The sequence below is a fragment of the Danio rerio genome, chromosome 9, assembly GCF_049306965.1.
Source record: "Danio rerio strain Tuebingen ecotype United States chromosome 9, GRCz12tu, whole genome shotgun sequence".
NCBI classification, from domain to species: domain Eukaryota; kingdom Metazoa; phylum Chordata; class Actinopteri; order Cypriniformes; family Danionidae; genus Danio; species Danio rerio.
Genome location: NC_133184.1, coordinates 45,352,995 through 45,373,187, shown reverse-complemented (window position 1 = coordinate 45,373,187; position 20,193 = coordinate 45,352,995). Strand labels below are relative to the sequence as shown.

The 20,193-nt window shown below is 34.1% G+C and overlaps 1 protein-coding gene across 3 annotated transcripts in view; it reads left to right on the top strand.

Annotated features, from left to right (window-relative positions):
• The window catches only part of cwc22 (CWC22 spliceosome associated protein homolog), a 92,041-nt gene that overhangs the window by 8,166 nt on the left and 63,682 nt on the right, over positions 1-20,193 (top strand). For 2 of the 3 annotated variants that reach the window (NM_001077569.2, XM_073912080.1), the window contains exons 3-11: positions 4,871-5,034; positions 5,861-5,913; positions 5,998-6,096; positions 8,470-8,724; positions 13,069-13,197; positions 15,504-15,672; positions 15,752-15,805; positions 17,451-17,586; positions 18,016-18,222. In NM_001077569.2, the coding sequence (NP_001071037.2) occupies positions 4,871-5,034; positions 5,861-5,913; positions 5,998-6,096; positions 8,470-8,724; positions 13,069-13,197; positions 15,504-15,672; positions 15,752-15,805; positions 17,451-17,586; positions 18,016-18,222 (1,266 nt within the window). Of the gene's footprint in view, positions 1-4,870; positions 5,126-5,653; positions 5,914-5,997; positions 6,097-8,469; positions 8,725-13,068; positions 13,198-15,503; positions 15,673-15,751; positions 15,806-17,450; positions 17,587-18,015; positions 18,223-20,193 lie in introns of all 3 variants that reach the window. The other variant, XM_073912081.1, reaches the window with a different exon arrangement.

Sequence of the window (20,193 nt, the reverse complement as noted above, 5' to 3'; positions counted from 1 at the left end):
ATAATGTCATATGACGGATTAAAAAGTCAGGTCACACAGCTGAGAAGCACGGTGCTGTCTGACAATTTGAGCTATTTTCACCGGATGAGCACTTTTTATGCATGAATATAATGTTATTTAATATAAAACAATGCAGATTGTCTGGAAGGAGTTTGAGCAGTGTGCTGGCACGCCAAAATCTGCCACAATAAAGAAATGGCAAGCTCCTATTAATGCTACACCATTTGCTTAATTTTGCATTAAATTCAGCTGTTGCAGAAATGCTTAATTCTGGAGGGACTGCTCAGCTCTGCTGTTGGCTTTTTTATATTCATTATAGGTCATAGAAATTCAGCTTTTTATTCAGTCAACATCAATGAAAAGTCATTTGGCGTAGATTGGGAACCTTGAAATACATTTTATTCTGCATGACTATATTTTTTATTGTTGGCAACTGGCTAATAAACTGTTAGATTTCACTGAGCATTGATTGAGTTGGAGGCTTAGGTTCTGATATATTTCCACTTGTCTACTCTTGAACATATTGACTGAGCATTTTCCTCTGTGTCCTGACAGCACAGTCAGTACACTGTTCCTCATATCAGTGGATGCGGAGTGTATCTGACACACCATAAACTCTGCAGCGCAAATGCTTGAATTACTGCCTCGTGGCTGATGTTGCTCTGTGTTTCTCTCAAACACACAGAGAAAGACGCTCATACAACAGAGAATAAATGCACTACATGTAAATCATCTTAATTGCTTGTTTCTGGGGTTGTTTAGCAGAAATGGCAGCAATTCAAAGGCCAGCGCTTATGCATTGCCACATGCATTTTTTACAACCTCTATATGCAACAATGCAAACGTACTCATTGACTAACATGAACAAATGCTGCAATAAATGTATTGTTCATTGTTCGTTCATGTTAGTAAATGCATTAACTAATACAACCTTATTGTAAAGAGTTACTGCATTTTCTGTCATTCATTACATTCAGGAATTGCCATGCCTCAAATTTGGGAAAAGGTTAAGTGGATTTCATTTGGTCTAACAAACATTTATGCATTTTAAGTGCTGTTCTCAACCTTTCGAAAAGTAGTGTAAGTTAATATTACTGCCAGTATTTGCTTCGCTTGGCTCCTAAATCAACCTCGCAGGACAATGTCATGTCTATAATCAGTGTTTTCCCAGAGTGCTTTCTGTATCTCAGGGCTCATCTACATCCATTCTCAGTGTGGCACTGCGGACGCGTGTAACCTCACCGCTCCCGCCTGTTTATCTGATCTATTGCTCCCTGCTCTCTGGAGCTCATCACCAACAGTCTCACTTCAGTAGCTCTCATAGCCTGCGTTATCATCCATAAAATGCTTTCAATCATCCCTTCTCCTGAGCGGTTGCAAATCCAAAATCTCCCCAAACCTAAACAGCAGCCTCCTGACACCTGCACAAGGATGCTCATCCACATGTGATTGTTGTCAGTTTTTTTTTTTTTTTGTTTTTTTTACAAAGTCCAGGAGACATACATGGAGCATGCTAGGAAGCTGTGTTTTTAAGTGGTCAATATGTAAATCAGCGCAGTGAGATGAAATTGAGGACTAGTTGTACGCTAGTGTGCTATTTTATCCAAAGGAATATTGAAGTGTCATTTTATGTCTCTTTGGAGTGTTTGTTTTGGGACTTAGTGCACTATAGACAACAATGTCCTGTCTAACAGCAGGGAAAGCAGTTTACTGGCAGTTTCAAAGAAATGCTATTGTTTTTTACATCAATATTTAGCTGCAGCGGTTGATAACAAAATATAATTAAATATATAATTATTATTTTTTATAATTGTGATTTATTTTTATTATTAATATTATTATATTTTGTTTTGCACTAAATTAGTATACCAGGTTGATTTCTGAAAGATTTGCAACTGAAGACTGGAATAATGATTTCTATGGTGAAATGTCATAAGAATAAATTGCATTATTGGTTAAACTGTGAAAAATTTCTTGCCCTAATACATAATTGTAATTTTTTTAATGAAGAAATGATATATATATTATATAATAATTATATAATTATTAACTAATATTAAATATTATTAAATACTTTTTATTTGTTTTTATTATTATTTTTTAAATATATACAATTTTTTTATTTGTTTTTTATTACATTTTTTATTCGTTATTTATTTATTTATTTATTTATTTTTGTGAAAACATTTCACAATATTGAATAACTGATTTACTCTTAATTAAATCAGTGAGTCTCAGACTGTCATTCTTAGAATTTGGTTTAAACATTGAATTTGAAAGTGTCACCACCACCAACTGGTATATTTTGCTTTCCAGAACCTATTTTCTACCATCATGTATTGCTTTTTAAGTCATGATTTTTGCCCCTGCCTGCATTTGTTGCTTTGAATTGTTCTGCAAAAGCAGGTTTATATAATGTCCTTGATTAACTTTTATAATGGAGGATTTTCATTTTTTTTATTTAATCTCTTCACGTTGCTTGAATCAGTGAATCTCAGACTGTCAATCATAGAGTTTGATTTAAACACTGAAAATGAAAGTGTCACCACCACCATCAACTGAAGTATTTTGCTTTCCAGACCCAGTTTTCCGCCATCATTTAGTGCATTTTAAGTCATGATTTTGGCGCCTGCCTGCATTTGTTGCTTCAAATGGTTCTACAATAGTAGGTTAACTGCTAAAGCTGGAGATTAAGAGTGAAGCTGCCGCAGAGATTGACTCCATATCTGCAAATGATAGCAGCTGCCTGGGAGCCACTTCACACAGTGACTGCAGCAATTATGCATTTCAAGATCATTTAACAATAATCCACCCCTTCATGCATTTTTAAAACTGCTGCGCTGTTGTGCATGTTGTGATAAGTCATTATCGTAAATGCCTCGGAAGAAAGAGCGAAAACTGCATTGCTAAAGGTTTCAGTGTTTTTGTTCTCTTTATTTCGTGGCTGTGTTTAAACTGACAAAAGGATCCGCAGGAAAACAGCAGGTGTGGAGTCATGGGACCAGGAGCAAGCTCGGCAGAATCATCTGCTCTTTATGATTTTTTCATGGGCTTTATACTCTTCGGCACTGATTCAATGCTTGGTTTTTGAGCTTTGGCTTCTGTTTGGTGTGAATGTCACTTCAGGTTTGAGAGAATCATGCACTGAATCATTCTCCCAGCAGCAATTCAACTTAAATAGAAATGTAAATCAGCATTTGTCTCCAAGCCTTGACAGTTTGATGGCATTTGTACAGTGCAACAGTAAGCGAATGCTTGAAACGTTGCCATCGGGCTTTGGGAAATCCCATTTTACTTTATTGCTGGTACTGACAGCCCTCTAAAAGTCTTTGTGGCCAGAAACAGGAATAGGGATGGGACTCTTTAAGGTTTTTTGATTCAATTCAGATTCAGGCTTTACGGTTTGATTGTAGAATGATTCTTAACTCACATTTTCACTATTTCTTCCGCTATACATTTACATCTTTATCATTTACATTGTAACCAAAAACAATTCTATGCTTTTCTATAATAACTAATGATGCTTTGATCAGGATTTTTGGAGCTGATACCAAATACAGATGCTTCTTCTTGGTGATCGGCCGATACAGAGTACCAATTCTGATGCATCAAGCTTTATATAACTTTAACATTGCTAAAGCACATTTTCCCGCTAAATATGATATTTAAGTACAGATCTTTTCTTCCCTTGGAGAATAAATAAAGGATGTTGCTTATAATCTCCTAAACACATCTCTTATAACCATTTAGTGTGGACATGTTTGGTCAGAAGCAGCTTTACAGAAAATAATAGATAAAACATACAAAAACTTGGTAGGAAAAATGACTATGCAATTTGGAAACATCGCAAATGATGGAAGAGTAATTCAACAAACTTCAATGAAGAAGTAGTGGAGTGCATATTTGATGCATAAGGAGCTAAAATGCATCTTTCTCTTATTGTAAACCCATAAATGAACACTTGTCATCGGTTTATGTGATCGGGCATTGTAGCAAGTACCGATCGAGTCATAAATAGTGATTATCGTCCGATTTATCGGAGCATCCCTAATAATAACTGAAATCTCTGCATGACAGTACTGGCACCATAAAAATTTATTTAGTTTAAATAATTATTCAGGATAACCAATCTCTAAATGTAAAAAAGCTAATAGCAAAGAGCAATTATGAAAATCAGATGTATTTTGTTAATGATTTATTTTCCAAATAAGAGAGCATCACATTTTTTATTTGTTTATAACAGAAAATGTTAAGGAAAAAAAATAGAGTTTTAGTAGCTCTCCTGTGAATATACAACTCTTTTTCAAATAATTCCCAAGTACCAACAGAACGAGCACATTTTTAAACAATATAGTTTTAATAACTAATTTTTTACTTAACTAATTTCTTTTTTTGACATGGTGACAGTATATAATATTTTATTATCTGTTTTGCCAGATCCTAGTATTCAGCTTAAAGCATAAAGCAAGCTATGAAGCATAGTGATGTTTCATTAGTTTGAAACACAGTGCAGCATGCTTTGTTCTTGATTCCAAACTTTTGAGAATCGATCCAGAATCGTTAAGAGAATCGTGATGCATCGATTATTTTTTATTTTTTTGTACTCCCGACTCTGTATTTTAAAGGTTACTGATTCAAAAAAAACATTTTACACATAACTTAAATTGCAAAATCTGTTTTTTTTAATCAATGTGTGAAATGGTTTTGTGACTGTAAACACACAAATCAAAGTTTACATTTTTGAAAATGCCGTGTAAACACCCAAAATGAGAGTAGTTGAAAACGATGACATTGTTCATGTATCCGCATAGTTTATTTTGAATTGTGGCAGCTGTTCAAAAACCTTTTCCTGATGTTTTATTTTTTTCAGGGTCTCCAGGCTCCAGAGATGGAAGTCCACGAGTGGGCAGCCCCGTGGCGAGGGCATCACCCAGAGCCAAACGTGATCAGAAATCCAGCGACTCTGACAGTGACAGCAGTGACAGTGATGACGGTGTAATGCGTAAGATTAGGAGCAGTGTCATGCATATCAGGGTGAGTCACAAACACAGCATTTTTCTAAATATAATGTAATGGAAATATCATTACTTTAGGCATTTTCATAATTAAAACTGATTGATTGCTTGTAATTTCTGTCAGTTGGGCTTATAATTTATTTTCTGTCAGTATACATTTATTTATTTATTTTCTAATTTGTGTTAATGTAATTTGTGTTTTTTTTTAGTCACTAATCTGACCTTTTTTCGGATCAGCCAAAAAGGGGAGGAAACAAATGTAATTTGCTTTCCATTTATTACAAAAACAGTACTGCAAGACACTTGGTTTTAACAAACAGAACTTCAAATTTAAGTTTTTATTAAAAATAAATTGAAGAAATAATCATCTGAATAAAAGTAATTAGTAAAATGTTCAGTACTGTGAAAAATTATATATTTTTTTACACACAAAAAAAAATACATAAATAAATGTGTACTGACAAAAAAAATGATTTATATGTTATATGGAATGTAAGTGAATGAATCATACAATAAATTCATGCAGAATATTGTGAAATATCATTACTTGTTTTCTGTCTCTTAATAAACCAACTGTATTGATTTATAGATTGTTTAATTTATTTGGCCATTGATGATCAATAATGAAAACGGTTTAGAATTCTGTACTTTAAATGCGTAGATCTCACAAAAATGTGTTTAAACTTGAATTTGATTCATGCCATTGCCAAGAAACTCTCACACAGGTCTTATGAAATGCTGTTTATTATCATGAATAAAACAAACACTGTTGACACACAGCTAGTCAACAAACCTAGTGCTTGAGTTATGGCTTTGTTTTTCTTATGCTCTTGTGTCCATTTCAGCGTACCTCTGATGAAGAGACCAAAAACAGAGAAAGAAGCTCCTCACCTGACCGGTAAATCTTATTAGCATCGACTTAGCAAAATCAATGCAGAAATAAGACTTTTTTTAACAAAAATGTCATCTGTCTCCACTACAGGCATGAAAAGAAGTCAAAATCAAGATCCCGCTCAAGATCCCGCTCCAGATCTCGCTCCAGATCTCGCTCTCCTCGTGAACGTTATAGAAGGGCTCGTAGGTAAGTGGAAATATGTGCAATTCAGATGTCCCAGACAGATTAGCTGCCATCATTTTTTTTGTATTTTTCTGGACTATCCATCTGATTCATTTAAAACAGAGGTTTCCAAACTTTTCATCCCCCTACCCTCAAAGTAACAATGGCAGTGAATCGTGACCCCCAAATTCCTGTAAAAATATAGGTGTGAAATATACATATACAAACATTGCGCACACAGCAGTAGGCCTATATAAATTCAAGCATATAGACAACAAAAAAAGTGCAACATTATAACAATCATCAAATTTTTATAGTCATCTATTATGCCTAATTCTATTATATTGCTATTTGTTTAATTTAATATTAACCTCAACTATTGAGACCACTGGGCACAATGTTTTCTGCACAAGTCTATTCTTGGTTTAATTTTAAAGACCACCAATCAGAGATCATTCAAATAGTTAAGTTGTGGCCTGTATTTATTTTTAATGTATTTGATTTCCATAAAGGTGTCAACGTTTAACCTGGTGCTATAAACAGGGTTTGTACGGGTGCTGGAAATCCTGGAAAATGCTTGATTTTTAATATAGTGTTTTCAGGTAAGAAAAGTGCTTGAATTTTGGACAAAGTGCTTGAACCTGCTTGAATTTAAAATTGCAGGGCTCAAAATTGTGTCCATTTTGATTGCATATGCACCTGAAATATTATCTATGCAAGGTCCAAATATATTTTGGAACATTTGTGTGAGTGTATAAAATTGTTGCAGTGCGACCAGTTTTCACTGCAAAATGTTCACAGCATGCGCGTATTTAGTAGACATTCATGCAGAGAAACGCCAAACGAAGCACTCAGGAATAGTTTTAAACAAACATGTCAACTTGTTACTACACCCAAAAAAAATCTGACTGTAAGCTCATTTTTTGAGATATCAACTTTTGATAGAAAGAGTTAATATATATATTAACCATTTTTTGGGTGAATTATCCCAATAAATCTATGCTCCAAAGTATTCAATAGTTTAAGTTGAAATGTCATATTGTGTTTTTAAAAATAGCACAATGGATTTAAATGTAAAAAAGTACATACAGCGTATATAAACATATTTTACCATGGTTATTAGGAAAAGCATACAAATGCACCTTGAAAGTGCTTGAAAAGTGCTGGAATTTGAAGTTAGAAAAAATTGTAAGAACCCTGTATAAAATCAATCTGCTGCAGCTGACACTATTGCTGTGTTGTTAAATTAAACACAACAATACTATGAAAAAAAATAACTGAAAGGCTGACGGTTTTTTATTCGCATGTTGTTGTTTTTATGTAACTATAAATTACTATTTTTATTTTCTGTGTGTTATGGATGAAATATCGAAATTCTAATAGTTTATTAAAATTAATTTGACATTTAGAAAACACCAAGCGGCCCCTGTCATTGTTCATCGACCCACCAGGGGGTCCTGATCCCCACTTTGGGAACCAATGATTTAGAAGCTAAATTTATGAGACAGAAGCTTCGCTAAACAGTTTTGGAGAATTTCAAAAGTTTTAAAGAAGGCTACCGAGTGAAATGACTTGCCTTAAAGGAACTTTGATATTACATACATGTATACTAGCAAGCGAAATGCGGTGCTTGAATTATTTTCTTTTTCAGTGTGAAAGGGAACTGAACTAGAACAGATATGCCCAAACTAGAGCCCGCAGGCCAAAGTTGGCCCTTTGATTTGGCCCACCATCCCATCTGAGAAGAGGAGAATGTTGGGGAGATTGCTTTTAACAGAGATCATCATTTTGAATTAAACGTAATCTTTTTTTTTTTTCAAATGTTCAGCTACAACAAAGCAAACTGAAATTAAATGTTTCAATTAAATGTTGTAAATGAATCAGATTTTTAAAACATGTAACTAAATACTGTTTAAATACTCGATGGATAGAGGACAATGCACAAAACATTGCAAACAAATCAGTGCAAAAGCTTGACTTGTGTATTCAGCATTAAACTCTATTGTGTAAATAAATGATTGTTTTTGCTGTAAAATGTTCATTATATGTATTATTTTATAAATTATACTACATTAGTTTAAATAAAGCAGTGTTTTCTATTTATTTATTTTTTTAATATTAGCAAAATAAATTAGGAAATTACTTGTAGCAACTTTAATGTAATACAGTTTGCTATATTTACCTTCGGCCCACAGCCCTCAATCAAATTTGTTTTTTTGTTTTTTTTATAAGTAAAAGTTTGGGCACTTCTGCACTAGAACTACCAAGGCAGTCCTTTTGACTGTTTTTAAAATTTTGTAATTTAATAACTATTAAAATAAACCCATATAACTATAGTTCCCTGACTTGCAAATTTCCATTCTGGCATTTTTTTGTTCTCTATTGTCCTTGCATCAGGTCCAGGGAGCGAGAGCGGGACCGTTATGGTGATCGGGAGCGTTACGAGCGGCGCTCCAGCAGAGAGAGGGATTGGGAACACAGGAGGAGGGGAAGGTCAGCCTCTCCAGACAAAAATGATAAACCTCCCACTGAGGAGCCTCCAGTGAAGAAGAGGAAGGAAACGCTGGACCCCATCCTAACCCGCACCGGTGGGGCCTATATCCCACCGGCCAAACTGCGGATGATGCAGGCTCAGATCACTGACAAGAGCAGGTTGGTTTCACTTTACTTACCAGTTCTACACACTCATGTTTATTAATATCTACTCACTGAAAAAAAATTACTCTTAAGATTTACTTAATAAAACCTTCATAACATTTTGCACTAGTAAATTTCACTGTCTTATATCAAGTACAATTAACTTTTATGTTACAACCTCTTTGATGTTATTCTAAGGTAAAAGGTAAAACATTTAAGCGCTGGCAATTTACTATGTGATAATGGAATTAAAAAGACAAACTACGGAAATGCCAACAAAATTATTTAATTTACAAATGTGAAAAATATACAAATGTCCAAATATATGAACAACATGAAATATTTACAATAATGAAAAAATTAATAAAGTGGCAAATTCAAAAAGAAAGTACCAAACAAACATATTAGGCCAACTCCGGAGGAAAGGGACGCTAGTGAAGCCAAACAAAAGAAAGAAATATAACAAAACAATTTAAGAGTAACTTTTACCTGGCTAGAAAGCATATTGAAACAAAAGCAACGAAAAGTCTTCAGCGCCGCACACTGTATTCTTCCCTATTCTCAGCTGTCGAATTAATAAAAAACAAAAGATAGCGTTCACCTCTTACCTGGTGTCTCTATCAATAAGTAACCTACGTGTTTGCTAGAGTAATTTGGACTTCCTATCCAACCTACTCTCTAAGAAAAGAGTGAATTTGATGAGTGGTAGCTTGATGTGAAGCTGGAAAGAGCTGGGCCAAAAAAAAAGTAACAAACAAATCAAACTAAATAAAAATTTACAAAAATCACAGACGTCTCAAAAGTGGGCAAATTGTTGCAAAATAATTTTACCCAAACAAAAGTTTAGCAAAGTCATCAAAAACTAAATTGTGTCAGCAAAAAAATACAAAAAAAGTGCCCTCCTCTCTGCTCTTCCTGGCGTCCCTTTTATATTGCTGCGCCATGTCACCTAATAATGACTGAGTGGTCTTCTGACCAATCAGCTGTCAGAGTAGGCGAACCTAATGAAAATGACAGGCATGGAGAGGGAGGGAGAGAGAAAGCAAGAACAGGAGGAAAAATACAAACAATATACACACAGACGTAACATGTCAATATTGTCAAATGTGCTTATTGTTTAACCTAACACTCCTAAATAAAATAAAAGTTAATTTATTATCTTTAACTTTGAGTCTATATTTACCTAAGTCAGTTTCTGTTTTTAGCAGAAGGAACATTGCTTTTGTCAAATTAAGTAAATCTTACTAGTTTCTTATTGCAATTACTTATTATAATGAGGTTACATTTGGTGTAGCATAATTTAATTAAGACTCCTAATTCAATCCCATGCTGGGAACTATACATTTATTACTACATACCCCTTGTTAAAATGTACTTAATTAGTAGGTTTGCAATAGTAAAACGTAAAAAAAAAGTAAAATTTATTTTAATATTTCCACTCGTTCGGTTTATAACATGAAGTAAATGTAAAATGTTTTACTTACAAATTCTTGTTATCCTTGAAATAATATTTCGATAAAAAAAAGTTATGACAGTAAAGTTGTTAGATTTTTCTATACCAAAAAGTTTTTTTTTTTTTTTTCAATGTAGGCTATATTTTGTATAATTATCATCAAACATTTGAAACTTATTATTAGGGATGGGTTAATGGACGATGCCATCGTGGCCGATAGACATCACGATGCTGAGGCAGCATCACAATCCTCCACCCTACCCCCATCGCAGCTGCAACCCGCTCACGAAAAATACACACTTATGCCCTGTTTACACTAACATGTCTTAGTTTTAAAATGGCATTAAAGAATGAAAACAATCCACGTCAACACTGGTATTTCACCTACCATTTCTGAAAAGATCTCCGTCCACACTATACCGCTGAAAACGCACTTCACGTGACCACACACAGGCTTGCGCTGCAGCATATGAGTACATCTAAGTTCCAGGCAGTCAGCTGGTGCTTTGAGCACAAAACCGCTGAGAGCAGGTCACGTCGGACAGTTTATCAAGGATGTACCGCTTGAATGCGTCTCACTATAGTTGTTAAAGGTGATATTTAATTAATCTAGTGTCTACCTAACGACTCTTTGGTCTTTTTAATCTATCAGGTAACGTGTCAAAGCGTCAGTACACTTCAATCTTTCGCTTTCACGCTTGTACTTAGTAATTTTAATGAAAACCCAGATACTGTTGGTTGGTTTCTGTTGGTTGTGCACCTTTTTTACCAACTAAGTTTGTCAACGCCATTATAATGACACAGATCACTCTGCCTATTCATGCCAGAGTTTCATGGAAAAAGTGATTGACAGGTGTTAATTTGTGTGTAACTTATCTTTATTTGTTTATGATTTGGTTATGGGTAAAACAAAGATGATGCGGGTCAGGTAGTTGAAACGGTAGGCTACAAAATAATTCATTTGTTATAAATGAATAAATTATTTATAAATAATTAATATATCGCCCAACCCTACCCGTTATTACAGTAAACTAAGTGTCATAAAATAATGAGTAATACCTCAAAGATTGATATTTTAGTATATTTGGTAAATTGCAGCTCCCTGTTGATCTTTCCCTGTTGAAAATGGTCCTTATGATGAATCAAATAAAACATGCAGTGATTTTATTCAAATAATACCTTTGTATCATAGTTTTGCCTAAATAATAAATACAAAAGATTTTTGTTTTGTTTTTAGTTTTCAAATGTTTGGGGTCATTAAGATATGTATTTTAATATAGTAATATATTCATTAGTAAAGATGAAATAAAATGTCACAATTATGATGTTTAAAATCAATATTAATAAATGATGTTCATCTTCCAAAAAGAAAAATGGTTTCCTCAAAATCGTTAATATAGTTTTTCCAACATTGATAAAATTAGATAACAATAAAAAACAGAAATATATTGAAATATAAATTAATAAAATAAAAAAAAGATATTTTATTTGATTTAATACAGGCTGTCCGCAGGCTCTTAAAAGTATTCAAATATGATAAATCAATGTAGGGAAAATTAAGGCCCTTAAAAGTATTAAAACATCTTCAATGCTATTTTACAAGGTTTTCAATTTTATATAGCTTGTGATTATGCAATGTATGGTTGTATGATAAAGTTTGCCTGAATTAAATCTGCAAATATCAGGAAGCTGTGTAGTTTGAGAAATCGATAAATTCCTGCTTGATTTGACATCATGCTGCTTTGTTTACTGCAGTAACCAAGGCACCACCATTATATCTGCAGCTTTATAGGTGCCAACCTGCTAAATTAGCTTGATTTAATATATTTTTATTCAGTATATGAATAATGTTTTAGTTTTGGATTAGTTTTTTATTTACATTAGAATGTAGTAAATATACTGTAAGCTGAAATCTCGCCAGTGTTTCTGTTGAAACCTAAAGTGGATATTAGGTCTTAATGTATGAAAAGAGTCCTAAAAAGGTCTTAAAATGTATTGAATTTCACTCTCTAATTCCCGTATACTCTGTAATAAACTCATTCTCGAGTAGCTTTTATAACTTTTTTTTAAAGACAAACAAACAAGTAAATCAAACCCCCAATTTGTTACTCTTTTTATGAGTTGGTATTTATAAAAAAATATATAGTCATGTAGTAAAAAATATTAAGAAGTCATACTTAATTTAAATGTAATTTTTTTTAGATAATATGACTATAATAAAGTCAAAGCAACACATGAATATTTGCTCTCAGAATGCTGAAAAATAAATATATTTTACAGCTTTATTGCCCCGCTCCAGTAATGAGTGATCATCAGGTAAGAGAGGGGGTCTTTGTGGATCCATCTTCAAGTCTATTGATTTTGAAGTCCTTTCAGACGCTGCGATAAGAATAGATTGTGATTTATTGATGGCGGGAAACGCATCCACATGAATTTAGTGAAGGGGTCGATTAGATTTCCTCATGTAGAAGAATGGAGGTCACCAGTCAGGATATAAAGAGGTGTCCCTTAGGGATGTGGGATATCTATAGCAGGAGTGCTTGAGGCCAGACACTGGAAGACAGGTGATGGAGATAATACATCACAGATCAGTCTCAAGAGCAGCTAAGGGCAGGAAATTAGATGAGGTGAAGGGGAAAAGCTGTTCTCCAAAAAACTCCTCAGCATCAGCAAATTAGATGCTACAGACTAGGGGAAAAAAGACAGCAATGACGTTTTTGTCCTGTTATAATTGTAGAGCAATCTGTGACCTTTAAAATACTCTATGACAGGGTGCTAAAGACAAGGATTAGATATTTAACATCTCTGCTGAGTTAACAATCTGAAATAGTTTCTTTTAAAAGAGGAAGCGTTAAAGGCTGAGTGTGGTTAAGTTTTAATTCATTGTTTTTGTTTTATTTTCCCAGTTTGGAGTATCAGAGGATGAGCTGGGAAGCCCTGAAGAAGTCCATCAATGGTCTGATCAACAAAGTGAACGTTTCTAACATCGCCAACATTATTCAGGAGCTGCTGCAGGAGAATATTGTGAGGGGCAGGTAAAGATTGGCCCTTTCTAAGATTTTCTGATCTTTGACTGTTCATAATGTGTTGTCAACATAAACTGTCACAGTCCCAGGGCAAATGTCTTTTTAATAAGGTCAATTGATATGTACTGTGTAAAATTCAGAAAATCTATCAGATGTTACAGAAAATTAAATATACCTCATTATTTTTATTTTTTATTTTTTTAATGCAAAAATGTAAACATCTCAATTTATTTAAGATTAAAAATAAACTTGAGTCTTCACATAAAAAATTCTGTCTGTAATTATGTACTCACCCTTTATTTCAAACATTTATATATTTCTTTCTTCTGGGGAACTTCAAATAAGATATTTTGAAAATGTTGGAAACCTGTAATCATTGACTTCAATATTAAGAAAAACAATTATTCAGTGGTTACAATTTTTCAGCTTTCTTCAGAATAACTTTAGTGTTCAACAGAATAACTCATAAAGGTTTGGAATGACTTAAGGGTAGGGCCAGACGGAATCTGCGGATGTTTTCTGCTATTTCTGCGGAGAATTTTGGTAAAAATCTGCTGATTTCTGCAGAATTATTTTGGGAGTATCCAGTGGAGTATCTTAACTAAAACCTTAATATATTAAATAAATAATAAATTACTGAATAAAAACTGAATAAATTCACATTTATACATTTACTCAAGTAAATAAACAGAATTAATAATGGGCTAAAAATCTGCAGAAATCTGTGGAATTCTGTGGAAAATATGCAGAATTCTGTGCGCTCAGATTCCGTGTGGGCCTACTTAAGGGTAAGTAAATAACGAGGAAACTTTCTTTATTGGGCACAATATCCGTTAAACATGTCATTGACAGATATTTGTGCATGTTAAGCCTGATTTATTTTATTTAAAAAAAAAAAAAAGAATTGATTACCTCAGACTCGTTTTTTTGACTGGTTGACAAATGAGATTGGTGCTTGTGTTCACATGCCTTGTGCTGCTAAAGTTACAGTAAAACATGACCTGGTGGCGTTCACCACAAAACGAGCACACAGGAATTGCTGATCAAATAGGATCCAATGTTTAATTTCATTTCACTTAATGGTTAATTCAATTTTATGGCTTGTAACTTTTTTTACACAAACTTTAGACCAGGAGTTTGTATGCTGTAGAGGAGGACATTAAACAGAAGTGGAAAAGCTTATACAATAAATGAGTGAGGGTGACTACGTCTGTGCAGCGCTACTTTGTGTACTGGAGTGTGTCTGCTTTTTGTTAAAGGATGTCTATTATGCAAATATCACTTTTATTAGGGGTTTAAGCACAGTTGTGTGGTAACAGTGTGTGAATATAGCCAATCTCTAATGGTAAAAATTAGTATATTATATTTTTATAATCACACTTTATAAAAACAGTCTGCAGAAACACTTTAATTGGCATTCTCCCTTTGTACATGCTATCAGAGGTCCAAAGCATCACTTGCAATCTCTCTTGTTAGAAAACACAGTCCTGAATGAGAAGCAACCGTCTGCCATTAGAGATTTCACACCATACCTGCCGAAGATAATGTTAGAGACTAAGAGACTGAGCCTGGTTTCTCAAGGTTTTTTTCCTTTACTTTCGTCAATTGAAGTTTAGTTCCTCGCCACTGGCTTGCTTGGTTTTGGGACTTTTGGGATTTGTGGAGCTGCGCATCGATGTATTTGATCTTCAATGTTTGGACTTTCAGCAGTGGAAATTAAACCACACTGAAATCAACTAAACTGAAATTCAACTATAAAAACTGGACTGACACAGTTACAATTTACTAGAACTTATATTTTAAGCTGCTTTGGCACAATCTACATTGTTAAAGCACTATAGAAGTAAAAAAGAAAAAAAGAAGAGACATTATAAATGTGAAGTTTTAGCATGAACAATTGAACAACAGTCTCTATAGTCAAACCTTGTTCTTTGACATTTTCATTTTTTTCACAGAGATAACTTTAGTTCTGTTTTGAATCTGCCAATTTATTTGTTGAAAAGAGCACAGTCACATTTGAGTTTAAAGTGACAGTGACTAAAAGGCAAAATTTGGATCAAAGTCTATTAGGGTCAGTTTCAAAAAAATGTAAAATAATGCTTTTTTTGTTATTTTAAGCATCTGATTTATATTTTGGCTATAAAAAGTGTCTCAATAGGTCTCATTTAAGTGAAAATTGCTTTAGTATGAATGCCAAAAAACACGCTGATGGTAAATGTGAGTGAAATTCCTACCGGTGTGCATGAGCCTTTTGGGTTTATAAACGGGTAATTTTTTTTGGTCATTTGTAATAATTTTGGTGTTGCTCTCTGTAGGGGTCTTCTAGCCAGGTCTATACTTCAGGCTCAGGCTGCGTCTCCCATCTTCACTCATGTATACTCTGCAGTGGTGGCCATCATCAACTCCAAGTTTCCTCAAATTGGAGAACTTATCCTCAAGAGGCTTATCCTTAATTTCCGGAAAGGTTACAGGAGGAATGATAAAGTAAGCCCTCAGGAAACACTGGGTACAGGTTTCTAAATGGAGCACTGGTTTAAATAATATCCTGACTTTTCTTTTTCAGCAACAATGTCTCACAGCGTCCAAGTTCGTAGGTCATCTCATCAACCAGAACGTGGTATGTCCCATTGGCTCTTTAAAGGGATAGTTCACTCAAAAATGAAATGTTTTGTTCGAAACCTGTTGAACTAAGAAAATATTTTGTGAAATGTTGTAAAACCAATTAGTTATTGTCTTTCATTGTATTTGATTTCTACAACTGAAGTCATTAGCCATGTTTTATCCAAAGATGCAAATTCAATTAATGCACAAAACTCAAATATTGCATAAAACATTTGTGAATAAAGCCCCATTTCCATCCAAGGAGTCCAAATGGCACCAAATATCTAAAGAAAAATAGAAGTTGCAACATTAGGAGAAGACCTTTTTTCAAATCTAATAATGTGCTCTTGCCACCTGCTCCGCAACCTTCAAGGTTTCTTTTTTCAGTTATGTATTTTTGTTTAAGGCTCTTCCATTTATTACACAAATAAGTCCACGGTTTGTCATATCCTTTTAGAATCACCTCGGCTCACACTTCTTGCAAGATTTGCACGTACCCTGATGTTTTCCGTCCAGGATGGTCATTTCTTGTTTCAAACCTGAGTTTCTATCTCTGTTGAACTTGAGGATATTTTGTAAAATGTTGTAAAACCAATTAGTTATCGACTTTAACTGTATTTGATTTCTACAATGGAAGTCATTACCACCGTTTTATCCAAAGATGCTAGGTAAATTTATGCGCAGAACTGAACTATTGCCAACAACATTTGCGAATAAAGCCTCGTTTCCATCCAACAAGTACAAATGGTGCCAAATATCTAAAGAAAGATTGAAGTTGCTGTGTTGGGAGAAGGCCTTTTTTCATATCTAATAAAATGTGCTCTTGCCACCTGCTCCGCTACCTTCAAGATTTCTTTTTCAGCCATGTAGTTTTGCTTGAGGCTCTTCCAATTATTACACAAAGTAGTCCACGGTTTGTCATATCCTTTTAGAATTATCTCTACTCACACTTCTTGGAAGGTTTGCACGTACCACTGATGTTTTCCATCAAGGAGGGTCATCACTTCTTTTTCATATAACATTTAAAAATGTTTGGACCTCATCATCCACTCAAACATACCTGTCACTTTCTGCCATTTTTGTTATCACATGATCTGTTCACTGTAAAACCCAACAGTCAACTTTATCAAATGAAATGAGTGTAGTTAACTCAAAATTCACTAAAAGTTAACTCATTTGAAAAGAGTTTTAAACTCACTGTTGAAGGTAATGAGTTAATTAAAAACCTCATTACTTCAACTTAAATGTAGTAAGTTCACAGTACTTGTATAGATTAGTTTTTTTTTTTTTTTTACTCAAATGGTTTGTAGTAATCGATTTCCTCAAACGGTTTGAACTACCTTAACCTATTGGGGTTTACAGTGTTGAAATTAAGTCACAGGATTTTTTTTCTTGCTGGAAGTTTATGCACGTCCATCCTGGGTTTTTTATGTGAAATTGCAAAATGTGCATAAAAATAGGTGGATAGGAAAGCAGCTTATGGCTCCTGGTCACTAACATTCCTCAAAATATATTTTGTTTAAGACAGAAAAAAAAGGATTTGGAACCACATGAGGTTGAGTAAAATATGAGTCAAGTTTCATTTTTGAGTGAACTGTCCATTTTAACAGATTTTTGTGTATAGACTACTGTATTTTTAAATGTATTTCACCTCCCTCAAGGCTCATGAAGTCCTCTGTCTGGAGATGCTGACCCTGCTGTTGGAAAGACCTACTGATGACAGTGTGGAGGTGGCCATCAGCTTCCTAAAAGAGTGTGGTCTCAAACTGACAGAGGTCTCTCCTAGAGGCATCAACGGTACACAACTCCCTGCTTTCTTTGATTTGATAATTATAGACAAGAAAGCAGAGTATTTCAATAGTCTTATTGTCATTTAGTCAGGGTTATTCACGTAAAATGTAAACAAATGATAATAAATAGCTAGAGTTTGGTTTTGTTAGTCATAAATTGATTTGTGGTTTGCTATTGGTCAATCCTATTAACAGGGTGATCACCAGTATACACTTTATCGGATAAGAAGGTTTTGTTTAAGAGGGAGAGGAGGTTATTATGATTAAAGATTACAAAGGCAAATTAATTTAAAAAAAGTGGTCCGATAAAGCATTTATATAATACTGCAATTCTCCATGAATAACTTTTTTTTGATTTCACAGGGACTTTAACATTATTAACATTATTATCAAATGGATGACTTTATCTGCATCTCTACATTGTCATTTTTTCCAGCCATCTTTGAACGTCTGAGGAACATCTTGCATGAGTCAGAGATAGATAAGCGTGTACAGTACATGATTGAGGTGATGTTTGCCATCAGGAAGGATGGGTTTAAGGACCATCCCATCATTCCAGAAGGACTTGACCTAGTGGAGGAAGAGGACCAGTTCACACACATGCTTCCTCTAGAGGATGAATACAACACAGAGGACATCTTAAGTAAGACTTTTCACATTCTTTCAAAGTGTGTAAAATAATTGTACTTTTTCTGTATAAGCAATGGGACTGGGAGTGAATGGATGATTTGAGATTTTAGTTCTTATTTATTGATCAGTTTGACAAATATATTAAACTAAAAAATACTATGAACTAAAAAAATCTACATTTTTTTCCAGCATCTTATTTGAGAATCCAACATCTGATTTGTAATTGTATTGTATTGAAATTTCAGTATTATTAATTTATCTGGTAACACTTTATATCACAGGTTTCAAAGCCAGTTCCTGGAGGTCCGAAGCTCTGCACATTTTAGTTCCAACTCTGCTTCAACACACTTACCTGTTACTTACCTTACAGTTCTGTAATGTGCGCGTTTGTCGAATATGCAAGATTATGAAATCGCTTTGAATACCTCTGCACTCACATTTGCATGGCACGACCACGTGTGCTCCATGTATATTATAAAGTCTTCCTCCTTTTTTGTCCTCGCTGCTAAAAGGCCTGGATTACGGATGTAGAAAAAGATCATACTTACTTTATAAGGGCTAATAAACTGTTAATATCTTAATAGTAAGCAGGTGCTGAGTCAGTAGAAAATAGCATGAGTTGTGACTTAAACTAAGGTGTTTACATTTATTTGCTACTTTTTCTACTTTTTAAAATGAGGTTTATAATTGCATACAATTGTCTGTTATTGCTCATTTAATTTAATTACAAAATGGATATTGTTAAATATCATAGCAACCTTATTTGAATATATTTAAATGTAATTTATTTCTGATATGAATGAATTTTTAGTGTCTTTGTTGTTACAGAAACCTTCAGAAATCATAGGCCCAATCCCAATTCTACCAATTAGGCCAGGGGTGACCAACCGTGTTCCTGGAGAGCCACCTTCCTGCAGATTTCAGTTGCTATCCATATCAAACACACCTGAACCAATTAATTAGGACCTGAACACCATGTGATAATTACAGGCAGGTGTGTTTAATATGGGTTGCAACTGAAATCTGCAGGAAGGTGGCTCTCCAGGAACAGGGTTGGCCACCCCTGCCTTAGGCCTTCCACTTACCCCTACCCGTCGTTTTGCGCATTCACGTGAAGGTGTAGGGGTGTCCCAATTCTCTTTAGCTTGAAGGCGTAGGGCTAAGAGGAAAGGCTAGATATCCATTGAAATGGAGATTTTTTTTTTTTTTTTCAGGACCATACTTGAAATCAAGGTGTACGAAAATTTCCCACAATAAACCATCTACAATGTCAGCATGGCTGCACACGCGAGTCACAAATGCACAAAATAGTATTTTGTATCATTTTACAACAAACTAGCACATGTTTTAATACATTCATAACCGCATTCGTGCTTTACTATCAGGCTTTAAAAAAACAGGCTAAATTAAAAACTACTATCTCTAATCCCTAATAATAACTCCTGTATAGTTGTCCCACAACATACTTACATATGACACTCGACAACCCTGTCAGAAAAGTCTAATGGCTTGGAATGAGCTTTTTACAGTCTCTAGTATAATGTTAATGTTGTTTTCAAGTGTTTACATGGATAAATATGGCTATGGTGTTAATGTACAGTACAGTTACCATCTTATTGTCACATTTTACATGTTATGATAACATGATATATGTCTTCAGTGATGATAAATGCCCAAAAAATAACGCAACTGAAATAACTACAGCAGTCGTGATCATCGATCTCATATGAAACAAGAGATTGCGATGACATGATGACGTGTGCAGGTGTTGTAGTGGTGTCCTATTTCTTAGGAGTCAGTTTTGAAAGGGTAGGTAACATTGGCATTAAGCCATAATATGTTGAATTTCGGTTCAAGATCATTGAATATAATCAATTTTATATAAATCAGCTATTACATAATATTGTTGTTTTTTTTGTAAATATAAAGTAAAAAAAAAAACATCAGTGGTTTGAAATGAAAATCTTTAACATCATAAATGCTG